We start from the raw sequence: 17,226 nt of genomic DNA on the forward strand, positions 1-17,226 counted from the left end.
AAAATTGGAACAAGCAAATCAAAGACCAGAAATGTAACCAGCGGAGTACCTCAGGGATCAATTTTGGGGCCTCTGATGTTCATCATCAACATTGACGATCTCCCCGAAGAAATCTCAGACATCCCGGCCTTCGGATACGCGGATGATTTCAAAGCAATTACCCACGGTGAACACGAATGCGAGACCACTCTCGGGGAAATACAGAAATGGAGCAAAGCAAACCATATGGACCTAAATGTTAGCAAAAGTAAAACTCTCCTCATCAGAGGGGATCTAGCCCAGCGTGACGAAGCAGATCTTGAAACCGTTGCCACCCAAAAAGATCTCGGAGTCGTAATGTCTCGAAATCTCTCTTGGAGCGCAAACTGCCAAATTAGAACAACTAAAGCGTGGAAAGCCTTCTACACACTCAAACGAAATGTTTCGAGCAGAACCTCAATGGAAACGAAACTGAACGCTTACATAGGATACGTAGTGCCCGTACTCACTTACGCCTCCCAAGTCTGGTACCCTTCGAAGACTGACATGAAATCAATCGAGAAGATCCAGCAAAAGGCAACAAAGTGGATATGCGGTGGAAACGACGAATACCATCAAAGACTCGAAACGCTGAAAATACTCCCACTCTCCATGTACATGGAAATGCACGATGTCCTCTATCTCCTCTCAATCCTAGAAGGCAATTACTACGTCCCCGAAGACAAACTGCCAAAGCGAAAAGAAAACGAAACAAGACAAAAGCAGGAATTTGAACTCCCCAAACACCGACTACATGAATCAGACGAAAATTTTTTCTTCAGAGCCACAAAGCTATTCAACATCATCAGTAGGACAACGGAGAAGCCAATGACGAAGAAACTTCTGACAGAGATGTACCAAAACTATTTCCACAGAAGCTACAACGAACTCGACAGCTGCACCTGGAGACTTCTATGCAACTGTGGAATCTGCAATCCAATGAAAAAACTCGTGCCAAACGAAAACTGAAGGGTTCCACACCCGAGGGCTCCGACCCTAAAGACTCTCCTACTACTACTACTACTACTACTTTAGCAACATTTAAATGCTTCGGAAGTTTCCTTGCATGTAGAAAACAAGAATAGTTATTTCAGTATACAAGGAGCGACAAAAGGAAATGCAAATTGCAGACCTCTGACACTCTTGAACATGTTATTAAAAAATTTTTGATCTGAAGCCACTGATCAAAAATCTCTAGAACACTGCAATTATTTTACAGTCTATCTCATATCTACTCGAATTTAGGCCTGCACAAGCTGTAAAAATATCCGTTCTTTTAATTTTTCCCAAGCTTTTGAAAATATTACGCAGAGCATTCTTTCGGAAAAAAAGGAACTTTTCCGTTTGTGCCCCCCAGTACGTTATGCGCCCCCAGTTACAGAGCACGTGCCATTACATAGTAAATCACTATGTAAAAATATTGCACGTGCGTCTGGGGGGTGCAAATAATATGCGCCCACTAAGCTGGGGGGGGGGGGGGCACAAACGGAAAAGATCAAAACAAAATTATTACCTGCGATGATATCCAAAGGCTTGTTCGAACTGATTCAAAGTTATGTAACGGATAGGAAGCAACAGCACGGATTAAGAGTGAGTTATCAGTCCTTGGGGTTCCATAGGGCTGTTTTTGGGTCGCTCCTGTTTTTTATCTACATAAATGTTCTACCAATTGTTTTATCAATTGCTCTATTTGCTCACGATATAAATGTAAAGACAAATTAATCGCTCAATATATTTCAAGATGATGTCAATGCGGGCACAATTGGATTGCAAAATTTTATTGTTCAATTTGATAAATTGCTCAATTAGGCAGTTATAATTCGGCAAACACAAGCACTTGTGATGGAATCTCTTATAATGTAAACGGGCGAAGCCTTAAGCCCAAAACTTGAACCTCTGAACTGGAATGAACTTGTTCGGCAGAGAGTTGGAAAAGCAGCCAAAGCCTTCTTCTTGTTAAAAAAGAGTACATTTTCAATACTTGATCGTAAAGCTGTAATTATTCCTTCGTTAACTATTTGCTTCAGAATGTTGGGAACTCCTAAAGATTAGCTTTTACAGGTATTGAGATTTAAGAATGCTGTTGGAATCAAATATATTACCTTTATTATAACGTGCTAAAAGACCTACTTTTTTTCAGTAATATCGTCAAAGGGATACAACGTTGATTTTTCGAAGCATGTTAAAATACCGATAAAAGTAATACCGATAGAAGAAGACGTGTTATTCTTCCAGATATGAGATCCAGGTGCAGAATTTTCGGCGCAGAACTGGATTCAGAGTCAAAATATTCAGCAAATCTTAGATTTCTTTAACCCAGAAATCTTAAAATATAAACTGATCGAACTCATGTGGATTTACTTTAATAGACATTGGAGTAAAAACAAAAGCTGTACCTGGACTTACATTTGTCTCTGTGAAAATTGTCTCTCTAATCCTAGATTATAACTGCGGGGCATATGTCCCCGTTGGCATATCCGCGAAGTCCTAATAATAATACTATTTTATCATAAATAGAAAATTTTGGACAATTGCTCGCAAGTTGTACTGTCTGCACTTTCAGTTAAGATAATGCAAGACCCTAATGAAGATACTGAGTGGAATGATGTCTTGCGGGCAAAAGGCATTATACCCCCTAAGGAGACAGAAATTACAGAGGATCAAATAGCTGACATGATTGACCAAGCTGTACAGAAACATGTGAATGGTGATCAAAAGGAGATGGATGAAATGAATCTGGACGAGTTAGATGACATTGAAGATGACATAACAGAGGATGACGAGAAAGCCTTTGAGGAGTACAGACGGCAGAGAATGGCTGAACTCAAAGTTAAAAAGTTTTCTTCTGTTTAGTTTTTATGATTCAACCTGGCAAAGACTATAAGATTTAAGATGCTGAAATTCACTTCGTTTTTTACCATTGGTTATGCAAAAAGTCAAATTAATCTCACTCTTTTATTTTGGACATTGAAAGTGCCAGCCTTACTTGATTAACCAATTTGCTTGTGTGGCCATCAAGAATTTTTCTCTGCTGCAGCGTGTAATATGATTTTCTTCTTATTTTTAGGCGATGTCGGCAAAGCCGAGATTTGGATCTGTGATTGAAATATCGGGACAGGATTGGGTCGAGGCAATAAACAAGGCTGGTGATGATATTTGGGTCATCGTACATCTGTACAAAAATGGGATCGAAATGTGCAACATTTTGAATCACCATTTTGTCCAATTGGCGCAGAAGTTCCCATTCGCGAAGTTCATCAAGGCAGTGGCGACTACTTGTATTCCGAACTACCCGGAGAACAACTTGCCGACTCTATTCATCTATCAAAATGGCGAAATGAAGGTAATCAAGTAGGAGATGCGGATGAATTAAAACTAGAAGGCTCTCGTGAATCTGTGTGTGGAACGATATCAACAAATTCCTATTTGACAGCATACAGTGCATAACGTTCCAATTTTGATGTCCACGCCTAATTCTATTAATTCCATAGCACATGCTAGAACATGTGTACTGCAAAGATACTTCAAGTAAAGTTAAGCAAAATAAAAAAATACTGTCGTGGATTATATTATATTGAGCTTGCTCCATTAGTTAATCCTTTCTTCACTTTCGAATCAACAGTTTTTGAGGATGCTTGCAGCTTTAAAGAAGGTCGTGATTGCCTTTAAAGCAAACAAACTAAAGCAGAAAAATCCTAGAAGCCGTATCTTGTGTTTTTTTCAAAAAAAAGAACATTCATGATCAGCATACGGTTCTAAGTAAAGGCAAATTTAAGAATTAAAAAAAGACAACATTTGATTAATAGCCGTAAAGCGATAGCGGCTATTATTGGGGACATCGTGGTTTTTTACAATTCAAAGACTTCTTTTTTAAGGGGCGCTGTCTTTTTTTTTAAGATCTGTTCACACATTTTATTGATTTTTGAAGTCAAATTGGAGTAGTGATTTGGTCGCGCAGAAATAGGAAGTGGAGCGAAATAGCGAGGGGTATTGCGGCGTGGATTTTTTTCGCTCTAATTTTAAAGTAGAGTGAGAACACGGTGTTCGAACAAAAATTCGTTTTCTCGCTAGTGGTTTTTTTCACTTCGATTTTACTCTTTTTTTTTGGCAATTTCACTTCGATTTTTACTCTTTTTTGGATTGTTTTGATGGGTTTTTTCTAAATGGTTTTCCCAATCCATTCATAGTTCTTTCTAGGCCTAGTTTTTTTGTTTGAACTAAATTTTGTTTCTCGCTAGTCGTTTTTTGTTTTGACATGCGGCATTTTGACATTGATTTTCATTTAATTTTTGTTTTTTTTTTATCTTATTTTTTTTATAGAAATGATTTTCCCAATTTACTCATAGTCTGTTCTAGGTCTAGTTTTTTGTTTAGTCGATGAAAATTTTTTGAATTGTACGTCAGGACTTGTCCTGCTTTTTTTAAGGCGTCTTCTCCATCGATGATTCCTAAGACCTGACTTCTTGGAATTGACTCTTTCAATGACCTCAGCGACTTCTACTGCTTTGCAGTTAAAATTTGTGTGCGTGACGTCATCTCTGCTTTTAGGTCAATTACGTGACTTACCTCACTCAAAAAATTACTTCTGAACTCACGTATGGAACTTAAAATTTAATGAAAATTTACTAGTTAAATCAATAGTGTGCATTTAAGTAGTGCCAAACTTATATGCCCTATTTCTTGAGTTTTAGTCTTGAGTTTTTAATTTCGAATATCAATTTTATAAAAGCTGGTTTAGGGCTTTTTCATTATAGACCGTATGTGTCATAAAATTGAGTCCAAATCGAACCCAAAAAGTCTAGTGGTCTATTAAAGGACTGATGGTTGATCTGGTTGTCTTATTTCTTTACTTGTTTCAATTCATCGAAGGCCATAAGCGTCTATTTCCCGGCTGATTTCCGGCAATCTGCCGGCTATGTTTTTAAAACTTCTCCAAAATCAAAAAGCAATTGGTATCAATATCAATTGGTATAGGAACTGGAAAAAGTTTCAAAACTCGCAAAATAAGTGAAACGAGCTCAAAACAACTGTAATCGATGGAAGTGCAATCTGACGTTCTGTGAAATGAGATGTTCAAACAATTCAATCAAATGATTGAAACAAAAGATATCAAAACCTTTGCTATTTGCAATCGTAATATAAGTAAATTGCAATGAATTTAAACACTGAAAAAGGTTTTGATGCTGTCCGTTGCTTATGGAGGTCTACCAGCGCTTCTGTTTTGTTGAAATCAATAAAGGTTTTCTGGAAAATTGCAATAGCTGTTATTTGAAGCTGTGCAAAACCAGCTGCGCTCCTTAGCTGTTTCGGATCTATTCTGTTTCGGCCTTGCCGTGTTTTTTTTGCGCCCAAATGTGTTACAAGTTATGTTTTGTTAGCACGTTATAAGTAGCGTTAAAGAAGTAAAGAATGAAAAAAGAGCTGCAACTTATACGATTTTTGTTATGCCAACGTATTCTGAAGAATCGCCCTACATTATAAACTCATGGGACTTCAATGCAAGCTTTTTCTTGAAATGAATTGACATTAAAGACAAGAAGGTTCTTTTTTGACAAGTTCATCTGATAAATTTTGACCTTTAATTATTACATGATAGATCAAACCGGCCGCATTTAAAAGGCTTTGGAAAGATTAAATATTCCATGAAAATGATCTCGAAGAAATTTTGAAGCAATTATTGTAAACGCGTGTCTTTTTTATGCAAAAGTTCCGCGTGACCATTTGTTCTAGTACATTCTTTGACTTCTTAATTGACTTTCTCATGCTTCTCTTCATTTTTGAGCGATCACAATTGCTCTCACTCCGAAGTAAAGTTTGTTGCTAAAGTAAAAGCAATTGCAGCATGGGAGAGCACAAGAGGCGGGTTGCCGAGCGGTGGGTGCTTCTGTTTCGGGTTCAAGAGGTCGTGGGTTTGCATCTCACACTGGTAGGAGGTTTTGCACCTATAAACAAAAAGTTTTCTAGGCCGCAACACCCTTTGAATGAAATTGCTCTTGAACGATGTGTAAAGCAATTATTGTAAACATGTTTCGTTTTTATGCAAAATTTTTGCTTGATCGTTTTCTTCCGGAAAATTATTTTAATTTCACTTCTCGAGTTACTTTTTCAGGCTTGACTTCATTTTTGCAAGTGATTTAAATTGCGTGCATTCAGAAATTAAGTCTGTTGCTAAATTGAAACCGACTGCGTGCGATGCCTGTACATAGCCTGTGTAGCCTAGTGGTAAAAGTCCAGTACTCTCAAATGAGAGCTCAGGTTCGAACTCCTCGCCAGTCTGATGTTTTGCACCATAAAAGTGTCCCTGACCTATACCCCTTCCAAACTTTTGCTTCGACAGTCGTTCGAGAGAAATTTTGTCCGACGTTAGTCTGGCTTTGTTTATAAGATGTTTTTAGAAATAGCCGGGAAGCGATAGCGACTCTGTTATTTATCTCATTGTTGCTTTTACAATTCAACGAATTTGAATTGGGTTGACGCGCTGACTTCTTTAAAATAGTCGTGTAGGTTAAAATGTAATCTTTAATCTGTTTTCAATCATCATCGGGCAGCTAATGGTTTTTGACTCTTATGCTATGTGTTTTTAAAAATTATCAGTCAATTTTTGTATTTTGCCCGTATTGTTGTTTTTTGTTGCCTTTTAATGAGGCATTTGCAACCTTATGTAATTTTTCCAGCTTATAGACCCTTCGCCTCCGTCACGAAATATTCTGATGCTGTAAATGGAAAAAACGAGCAGTGCTATGTCGTGCAAGTGTTTAAAGTGGAGTGAGACATTTTTTCTGAAAAAAGTGAGCTCTTTGACTTCTGTTTCTTACGATTGCTTATGATTTGTGATATGTGTTATAACTGTGGTAAGTTTCTCTTTTCTGGATCCATTAAGGTGTAGCTAATGTTTTTTTTTACTCTGAAACTTTGAAAATATTAGTGACTTTAATACTTTTTAACGTTGTTTTTATTTGGTTTTCTCTCATCCCATTATTATGTGTCCTATTGGCCTTCTTAGGAGGCAAAGGGAAATTTTTATCGTTATTATTTTATCTACTGGCATCTCTAATTATTTTATGAGTTGGGCACAATGTGTTTTGATGAAACATATGGTTTTTTTCTGGTCCGCATTTTTGTCACTGAGTCACATATTGAGATCTCCGATTCGCCTTCTCATGAAGAATAAGTGAATCTTAAGCAACTGTTTCCTTGATATCTACTTGTTTTTAAAATTTCACGCTTCGTTTTCATAAAATATCAAAGTGTTTTTTGCGAAAACGCGAAAAACTCAGTTCTAATCCCAAAAAACGGCGTCAAATTTTTTAAAACTATAAGCTATGCAATTAAAAATCTGATAGTTTATGGTTTCAATGACTGACGCCATTTAAATATAATTGTTAGTTTTTTGCGGTTTACCCGAGTTTGTTCCTATGGTTGTCTGATTACAATCTCGTTAATATTATGTTCTATTGGACTTCTATTGAGGTACAAGTTGATCTATTTAGTGTTTTTAGCGTTTAGCAGATGGTTTTTTTCTTGAATTTGGCGACATTAAGTTTAAGTGAATTTTGAGTTCAAGATTTCTAGTTCAAAGATTGTAAAATACGGCTTCATGTTTAATGACTGATTCCTGTATCTGTAGGAAATGTTTGCCAGTTTTTCGTCAAATTGCTTATCTGTTGTCCTGCTGTTGCTTTGTTTCTCATTGGTTTTCCTCAATTTCGTTGTATTAATTCTGTGAACGCAAAATGTGAACTGTTATTTATTGAGTACTGTTTTAGATTTTAATTGTTTTTGCTCTTTCTGTATTTCGTATGCGAGGCCATATATTGCTGATTTGTTTGATATATTGCAAGTTTTGTTACGTCTCTTTTTTCACGCGCTATGAACTCAAGACTTTTTGGACTGAAACCAACCTGCCGTTGAGCTTGAGTGCGTGACGTCATTTGCTATTATTTATTAGCCGCATAGCAATATCTGGGCCTATTTTTGGCCTTCTCTTGGGTTTTCTTCATTTCGCAGTCAAGATTTTTCTTAAGGACTTCACATCCAATTCATATCTGCTTTTTGTTCATTCGTTCATGCAGTTTCAATTGAATTGCATGAGTGACGTCTTTTTTCACTCCTAGTGGAGCGAGTTTTTTGTTCATTTGCTTGATTAAGTTTTTAGTCACACAGGACTTAACTCACTCTCAAGAAGATTTTCCTCACTCTTGAAGTTGACTTTTCTTTACTTTAATTCAAAAAGATTAGCTCAAGTGAGTGTGTGCCACTCTAATTGAAGGTTATCTAAGAGCAGCTATTAGAAGCAGCAATAAGTTTGACAAATTCTTAATCAAAATGTAACATTTGAGCATTTAGTAAAAGCATTTTTCATACTGCAGATCTACGAAGCTATTGCGGTTATTTTCTGGCAATCTGCCAGCTATGTTTTCTGTATTGGTTTTTTTGGTCAGGGATGGGATGAGGATACATGACGCACCTAACTTGATCAAATGACTTTCGCACTCAATTTTAAATTCTAAATTGAGAATGTGTACTGTAATTGAAAGTCAATTTAGGTAATACAAGCTAGATAATTATAAGGCTGCATTACCTATAAGCCATTAATGTTTGGAATTTGATCTGAAAATAATGATAATTTGAAATCAGTACCACATTCTGAATCTCAATTTTCTGTCTTTGGTCTTGGTGAATTTTTTTATCAGTAGTCAAAGCAATATTTTTGCGGCTATCTGCGGGTGTGTTCCAGCTTATTCCGTCTTTTTAGTTATGTTTCATAAAGTTTGTGGTACGATTTGTGGGATTTCCTCCGTTTGCGCCCTCCCCCTCCAGCTTAATGGGTGCATATTAACTATCATACAACGAATTACTGTGTAATGGCTTGTGTTCTATATTTGGTGACTGATCAATAGTTCAAAATCATTGGGTAGAGAACTTGATTTGTTTTAGGACAAGCTAATTGGCAGAGATAGTTTTCCGAGTGGCAAAGTGACCTCAGAAGACGTCGAATGGCAGCTGAGTCGAACTGGAGCAATTGACACAGAACTTACAGAGAATCCTCGGAAGCCCATTGATGATGTCTTTTCCAAGAAGACCATATATTGATAATCTTCCTCACATTTATAATTTTATAAATTTTGTGTTTAATATTTGTTCTGATCAGTTATGAATCTTGAAACTGGCTACCTTTTCAAAGATTTTAACCTATTGCGATTAGCCGTGAAAGTGTTCTCTTGAAAGTAACAAGATTCAGTTAAGCTTCTGCATGTTTTATTTCGAGCTGTTTTGATAATTTAAAAATTTATAATTTTAGTGCCTTTGAAAGCTTCTTTTATTTCAAATGCTGCTGTATTTCTTTCCATAATTCACCTATTTTGCTGACTTGTTTTTCGAAATTGAACTCGGTGAAATATTAAGGAAGATTTCGCCTGGAGTCCTGCAAATTTCAAATTTTTTTGACGAGGAAAGTTCCCCTTAATTAGCAGTGATCGAATTCGACCACACTGACTTCATTTTGTGTTCATTTTTGTACATCCTCCTGCCCTCCACCGATTAAGCGTTCCTCGCGTGTTTTTAATTGTTCTCTAACAAAAAAATAGCGTCCGTTACTTCAGTCCTGTCGATCTTTCTGTTTTGAGCAATTTTTGATAGTTTTTCTAACCATTTGACTTTTCGTCTGACCATTTGGCATCAGAAACGAGGTGAACAGGTAAAGCCCAGAGGGCATTAAGTGGCTTAACAGTTCTCTTGGAGTTCAGTCGTTAAGTGAAATAGTCGCTAAGCCTGTAACTATATCGGCGAAGTTGCCGAGAAAACATTAAATCATGGCGTGGTATAGTTTCTGTAGGTTTAGATCATACCACCTAACTCACCCTCTCACCCCCACGCTCCACTCCACACAACCCACCGCATTCCACCCTTAACACCGCACACTCGACACCCTTGAGACCCACCACTCCGTTCAATCCCCTGCCTCAAACCCCCCAACCCCTCTCAAGTAAACACACTCCCCCCAACGCTCCAAACTGCTTCCGTATATATTTTTTCTGCCTTCAACTTCTTCCTAATTGTCAGAAATTAAGCTAAGCTTAGTGTTAATGAAAATTATGAGATAATATTCTGATACCTTGATTTTGTTGAAGCGTAGATTAATTTGAAAGCAGTAAATTCTGCAGGAATACTCTTTGAACGTGTACTCTATGGATCTTGAATGAGAGCCTTTTTCAAATCTCAATTGAGATTTCATAGTTATTAATAGCCGCGAAGCAATAGCTGAGGCTATTGTTGGCCTTCTCTTGGTTTTTTATTTCGTCGTTATGATTTTTGTTACGACCATATGACGTCACAACCACTTCAAATCTGCTTTTTGTTCATTCCTTCATGCATTTTCAACTGATTTGCGTGCGTGACGTCATTTTTCACTCTTAGTGGAGCGAGTTTTTTGTTCATTTGCGTGATTAAATTTTTAGTCACACTTGACTCACCTCACTCTTAAAAATGACTTCTTCACACTAAAATTGACTTTTCTTTGCTTTAATTCAAAGAGATAAGGTAAAATTAGTGCTTGTCACTCTAATTGAAGGTTTTTTAGGAGCAGCAAATAGAAACAGGAATAAATTATATAGATTTTTAATCAAAATTTAACATCTCAGCGCTTTATGAAAAAAAAAATAAGTTTCTTTTTGGTTTGTTTTTTATCATGTTTTGAGACTACAGATCTATGAAGCTATTGCGGCTATTTTCTGGCAATTTGCCAGCTATGTTTAAATATTGGTAACTTGACGGCGTTTTCTGAATGCGAGTATTCTTTTGTTTTTTTTTTCATCAGTTCTTAACATGTGATCGATAGTAATCGTTTTCAGAGTTCCGCTTCTTCTCACTAAAGGCCCATGCGGCTGTATAACACCACAACAGGTAAGCACAAGTACATGCGCTAAATTGGGAAGTATCGTGCTAACGCAAAAGTGTTTGAAAAATAATTCAATCAACTCTCGTTGAGATGACAGCTGTTGCAGTTTTACGCAACCAGGAATTGTGCGAAGAGCAATGTTTGTTGTGTTTGGCAAGTGGTTCCAGTTTGTATTGCTGATTGTGGAACCCCAAATGGGAGCACCGTAGTTCAGGACTTAGTAGTTGTGTCAGAGTGTCTTTTTGTGCAGTCCCAGTCGCTACTAAATCTTTTTCTGTGTCATTGCGGTTGGGTAGTTTCTCTTTGGTGCTCCATATTCTCCAAAATTGAGCTTACTATCAAAGATGACACCAAGTACTTTGACTTTGGACTTCACTGGTGTTGGTGAATTGTTGATAGTGAGGTGTAGGTGAAAGTTGGCGTCCTTGCTACAGTTTGTGAACGCAGTGGCACTTGATTTCTCGACTGAATGATATGAAGGACCGACACTAAATGATACTTGTAGGGACTGCGTGAAACCACACCAACAGTAGAGCAATTAAATGGCAAACAATAAAAGTATCTATTTTTTCAATGCAACTATTGAACCAGTGAAAGACGGCAATTAGAGCCGATATATACCCGCGCAAAAAATTAGAGCAAAAAATACCCGCGAATCACAGCTCTGTGTGACAGCTACAACAACATGACAGCTGATGCATAGCTTGGTAGTCAAATAAGTTTGTTGATCTCTATGGATACTACGAAAATCTGAAGCAGTGGTGTGACTCTGTGATTAAACTTCGATTTTCTTGTTTTCTCAGCGTAAGTTATATTCCACTGTTGTTATCGGAACGACAGCTGGTTTAGAATATGCTCTCTCAAAGCTATTGAACAACTCGGACTTCGCCTCGGAGAAAATATGCGGACAACAAGTCTCTAACGTTATTAAGAAATTTTTTGGGTCGTTGGCTAGAGCTGTTCTGGATACTTTCTAGGAGTGCTCGGTATTATGTTCCGACCTATCTCAATCGTACAGTTCCAAAGGCGAACAAAGATTACCTCAGCGGTTTCAATATTCATATCTAATAGTTTACGGTCATGAAGGGCAACCCTTAGAGAGATATTCTTTTCAGATTTGACGAGGCAACTGACAACACCAGAATGAAAACTTTTTATTGCCAATTTTAATAGCCAGTTTTTTAAATATTCGCTCTTTCACTGAATTTGTGGCTTGTTAAAAAATTTTTCATAAAGAAAGCATAGACTTTCATGAGCCACACATTACAAAAAGATACACTTATTACGGATATGGGCTCCAACGGCCCTTTCTGAAGTAATATGGCTGTTTTCAATCGTTTCATATCCGACCAAGTGACTGCAAACCCTCCCTATGTAGCTGACAGTTATCAAAAACTTGACGAGAGAAGTTTAAATGAGGTTAAAAGTAACTTTGTGCGTTAAAATTGCAGAATTTATAACATTAGGAGGTACTGAATGATGCTATCGAAACAATCAAGCTATCAAGCGCTTACCATATTGGCACAGATTAGAACTGGTTAGTGCATTCTCTTTTCATTTTTGAGACAAACCTTGATTCCTATTGCTGATAATGGGGACAATTGTCAAGATATTGAAACTTATTCCGCAAGCATTCAGCCGAGAAAATAGGACATGTGTTCTTTGATATTAACTAGATCAGGAGCAATGAAACGGTTATAAATCTGAATTCGATTTCAGATGGTAATGACATTGGATAACTTGATTACTGTAATTGAGCTAAGTATGGAAGTTAGCATGACGCCTAATTAGTGTACCTGTTTCTTCAATAGTGATTAAACGAATTGTAACACCGCTTCTCAGTGATGCTGCAGTCATGGTCGACAGAAGGATTGTTTTGCACACAGTGAGCTGAGTTGACGCATAAAAACGTAAGTGTGCATTAGACTACACATTTTTTGACATATTGAGATATTAGAGGATTAAATCTAGGCATTTTAGTGAAAGCATTAATAAAGGGTATCGAAAAGCAGAAGTCACTGCCTCATTTCCAAGCGTATCTGATTTTGTCATCCGCGTTCATCTCTATTAATAGATAGTAGCAATCACTTGTTGAATTAATTATTTAATCGTATCAATGGGCTGTTTTGCGTCTGTAAATTTGGTATCGTTACGATTTTTCGTCTGAGGCTTTAAACTTTTCCTCCTCAAAAACGCGAAAGTTGTCCTGAGGTCATTAAGTGGCTGAGCAGCTCTCTTAGCGCCTTTGTAGTATCTTAGTGTGCGATTCACAGTTGTCAAAACAGTTGAGAAATAAAATTATTGTGAAGTGGGGTTCCTAGAAATTTAACCCCCTTGCCCCTCATCCTCTTTTCCCCACCCTCACCCCACCCTCCGACTGGCGATCTCGACACCCTCCTCGTCTGCGCTCCCAAGCAACCTCCAATCTCGTTCCGTCTCAACTTGTGCAGAAATTTCTCAGCTGACCACACTTCATAACGTTACATTTTATAATGCACGAAAAGGTTTGTAATATATTTTTCATAAATCAGCCTTTAGATCCGCTACATATCAGTTATTGTTAAGCAAAGCATAAATATGCATTTCGCAATTGATTGTTTGAAGAAATTATTTTATATTTAAGTTTATGAGCAGCTATCAATTCTGTTTATGAGTTTATGACTGAATTTTGAAAAAGTAAAAACTTAAAAAAACTGTTGTCGAGAAGTTGCTTTTTCATAGACTTTCTTTAATTATTGACTTGCTTTTATAAACAGCATAGTGCACTGCTGAAAACCACGCAAAGTCTGCTTCGTTCAACTTCAGAACTAAGTGCAAAATAGCTTATTAGATTGGTGCAAAATGTAAATTTAGCAACGGAATTTCAGATCAGAGATATTATTATAAAATGCATTTTCAAAATTCAAATCTAGGTAAAGTTATATGTTTAATAGTCGCACAGCGATAGCTGGGGCTATTATTGGCCTTTTCTTGTGTTTTACAATTTAAAGAATTTGAATTGTATTCGGGCGCTGTCTTTTTTACGATTCGAAGAGGAGTATTGGAGAAGTCCTTTTTTAATCAATTTTATTGGAGTGAATTTTGAAGCGAGAAATGAAACACGTGAAAAAAGTTGGAGTGATTTTGTTGCTGAACAAAATGAAGAGTGGAGCAAAAAGAGAGTGGTTTTTTGTTCATATCGCTGTTTTCCAGAGAGCGAGAAATTGAGATGTGAAAAAAATTCTGTAAGCGAGCGAAATTTTGTATTCACGTCCGGCATTTTAAAGCAGTCTTGTATTTTTTTGGTTAAGAAGTTTGTTTTGATTTTGTTTTAATTTAAGCTGGTATTGTTAGTGGTTTGCAGGTTTCTGGAAATACATATGAATTTTATGCTAATTCGTAGGTTTTTCATGTATTTTGCTAATTTTTGGGCTATTTTTGCGATGTTTTGACGATTGTTTCGTTTTACTGGTTCAAATGGGTATTTAAGAGACTTTAAGTGGTTACAGGTTTTTGGATATCAATCATTTTTTTCTTTAGGAATATGACAAAAAATGGCAAAAATTGGAACTATTTTTCTTCAATTTTTGCAGTTTTTCGTTTTTTTTTAGTTAAGTTTCTTAGCCTATCATGACTTGACTATTGTTTTGCGAATATATGGGTACCCTATTGACTGAAGGGAATTTTTCTTTGGATTTATATGCTTTTGTAATACTAAAAAATTTACTAACTTTTTCTAGTTTTTTAGTGCAAGTTGTTTGTAAGAGCTCTTTTTTCATTATTTGGCTTCAAGTATTTTTTAAAAGTTCTCATAATTGAGTTTAGTTGGCACTAGGGGTTTTGTTGAAGTAATTCGGGCAGAAACATTTATTTCGGAATCTCAATTTATGACAAAATTTGATTAGCTTTTCTTAATCATATTTTAACAGATTTGTTTTTGTTTTTTCTTTTGTTTTAATGGTTTTATTTCAAGATAATCATAATTATGTGGAGGAACCTTTTGTCTGATGAGTAATTGGATGGCGTTTGATTGGTTTTGGATATCGAGGCGTTTCCAGAATTCTTCTGGCTATGTGTTTTTAAGGTCTGTTCACATATTTTAGTAATTTTTGAAGTCAAATTGGAGTAGTGATTTGGTCTCGCAGAAACAGGAAGTGGAGCGAAAAAGCGAGGGTTATTGCGGCGTGGATTTTTTCGCTCTAATTTTTGTTACGACAATATGACGTCACAACCACTTCAAATCTGCTTTTTGTTCATTCTTTCACGCAATTTCAACTAGAGTGCGTGCGTGACGTCATTTTTTGCTCTTGTTGGATCAAGTGTTTTTGTTCATTTGCGTGATTAAATTTTTGGTCGCAGTTGACTTACCTCTCACAAAATGACTTCCTCACTTTGAAATGGACTTTTATTTACTTTAATTCGAAGAGATAAGGTCAAACGGGTGTGTGTCACTCTAAATGATGGTTATTAGAGCGCAGCTAATAGAGGCAGCAAAAACTTATACAAATTTATAATCAAAATGTAACATATCAGCCTTCAATGAAAAGACGAATTTTTTGGTCTGTCTTTTTTACTGTTTTTTTGAGACTGCAGATCTATTTTCTGGCAATCTGCCATCTATGTTTATATATAGAGCCACATTAAATTGAAATGGCTGAAATTCTGCTGAGAAACGACAAATGAAATTGCCCAACCTCAATCTTTAAAAACGAATTTTTTTAAAAACTCTTCTTGAATTCTGGGCTCAGAGCATTCAAAGGATACCACAGATTTTTCTCTGGGTTGACACGAAGCAGAAAAGTCTGCACTTTAACTGTCACTAATACTAGATTTATGATTGTAATGAAAACCGCTTCACTTTGTTGTTAGCAGATCGAACAGGATGTTAGTTCAGGAAAAAAACTGAATTATTTTTAAAAGCAAAAACAAACAATATAAGAGCGAAAATGACAATTTATATGAATTATTTGTTCGAAAGAAACAATAGTACTACTATAAACAAATTGTTTTGAAATTGTTAAGTTTTTCAGAATGATCAATTAGAGAGACTATTAAACAATTAAGAGACTATTAAAGTATTGAACAAATTATGATCATTCCAGAGAGAGCACCAAGAAAGGCCTTTCAAGTGTTGAGTCCGGAGAAAAATGTGAACTAGCTATTATTGACTAGTTAAGGTTGACTGTGTATTGTAAGTGTTTTGTCAAAATAAAATTAGGAAGGGCTATATAGAGGATAATTGTGTGTAAAAAGAATATTTATATTTAATTATATAGCGTCAGAACAGAAAAAAATCAAGCCACTTCGTGCGTGTACATTACGCTAAGATCTAAGTAAATGTCTAATATCAATAACTATATAGCACCAAGTAAGTGCAATGGCAAAAAATTAATTATAAGTCATCAATAATTTCCAGCTAATAAAATTTCTGTTTTTCAATCAAATTTTATGTGTCAACTGTTAGGATTCTAAGCAGGTGGAACTACTGTGGAATTGGACCAGTACTGGATTTGAACCAGCATCTCTTTCTTGCAAGCCTGTTGTGCTAACCATGAGACCAACTGGTCTGAAGTTTTCGAACTTGGGCATCTCTTATAGCTCATTCTCATGTCCTTTTTTGCTCCTCAAGGTTTCGTTTCTCTAGCCAAGTATATGTTGAACAAGTATAGGTTTCTGTCAAGATTACCTTAAGCACAATGTGCATTAGATTGATTTCTCTCCTCTGAACCTTCTAACAACAACAGCCTGATACGGCATGAACCAAAAACAGCTGGCGATTTGTTAAAAAATTACCCTGATGACCTCAATTGGAATTTGCTGTGTTCTCTGAAGTAAAAGAACGCAGTTTTTTTGTTTAAAATGACATGACCAGTGGATATAAAAATGTTGGCTCAATCTGTTTTCGAGATATTCAAGTAGTTGGTATCTCAAACCATGCTTTTACTGGGTTTTTCGTTTATCGACCTGAGCTGCATTGACTGAAGACTACAAGTTTGATGGCGTTCTAACTGCAGACGCCATGAGCAGAAGAATTGGGGGAAAAACTAAGCCTAGAGATGCCAAAATAATCACTCAAGTTGTTTGAAAAACCTCAAAATAAACAATTATTTGGTTCACAAAATAAAAAAAACATAGCAGGAAAGTCCTGAAATACAATTCAAAGAATTGAATGAAGAACTTAGAAGTACTCTACCTGACCAGCAGATCAATTGAACATGGCAGCCAAAAGACAAACAAAATCATCTCAAGAAATTAAGAAACTAAAACAATCAAACAAACTAAACAAAAATATACTCATTACTAAAACTCTTGAAGCTCTTACCCCTTAGGCA

The 17,226-nt window shown here is 36.3% G+C and overlaps 4 protein-coding genes across 4 annotated transcripts in view; 3 read left to right on the top strand and 1 right to left on the bottom strand.

Annotated features, from left to right (window-relative positions):
* Positions 1–17,226, bottom strand: part of LOC142337798 (cyclin-dependent kinase 9-like) — a 209,603-nt gene that overhangs the window by 53,661 nt on the left and 138,716 nt on the right. The gene's annotated exons all lie outside the window — the stretch shown is intronic.
* LOC142337797 (testis-expressed protein 264-like) overlaps positions 1–17,226 on the top strand; it is a 114,956-nt gene that overhangs the window by 15,293 nt on the left and 82,437 nt on the right. The window lies entirely within an intron of this gene.
* Positions 2,569–9,387, top strand: LOC142338579 (phosducin-like protein 2). The gene is made up of 3 exons (XM_075388383.1): positions 2,569–2,847; positions 3,086–3,361; positions 8,956–9,387. The coding sequence occupies exons 1-3, from the start codon at positions 2,590–2,592 to the stop codon at positions 9,109–9,111; spliced, it is 690 nt and encodes a 229-aa protein (XP_075244498.1). The 5' UTR covers positions 2,569–2,589; the 3' UTR covers positions 9,112–9,387.
* Positions 12,639–17,226, top strand: part of LOC142338122 (membrane-bound glycerophospholipid O-acyltransferase 1-like) — a 35,955-nt gene continuing 31,367 nt past the window's right edge. The window contains exon 1 of the mRNA XM_075387756.1: positions 12,639–12,825. The gene's annotated coding sequence lies outside the window, so the exon portion shown is untranslated. The remainder of the gene's footprint in view (positions 12,826–17,226) is intronic.

Source organism: Convolutriloba macropyga, chromosome 4 (genome assembly GCF_964194025.1).
Source record: "Convolutriloba macropyga chromosome 4, txConMacr16.3, whole genome shotgun sequence".
Taxonomy (NCBI): Eukaryota; Metazoa; Xenacoelomorpha; order Acoela; family Convolutidae; genus Convolutriloba; species Convolutriloba macropyga.

Bases quoted from the DNA above. Each gene is read 5' to 3' on its own strand.
- LOC142338579 (XM_075388383.1), top strand. From the start codon at position 2,590: ATGCAAGACCCTAATGAAGATACTGAGTGGAATGATGTCTTGCGGGCA. The intron at 2,848-3,085 runs GTTAAAAAGTTT...TCTTATTTTTAG, and splicing joins AGAGAATGGCTGAACTCAAA to GCGATGTCGGCAAAGCCGAG. The intron at 3,362-8,955 runs GTAATCAAGTAG...GATTTGTTTTAG, and splicing joins ATCAAAATGGCGAAATGAAG to GACAAGCTAATTGGCAGAGA.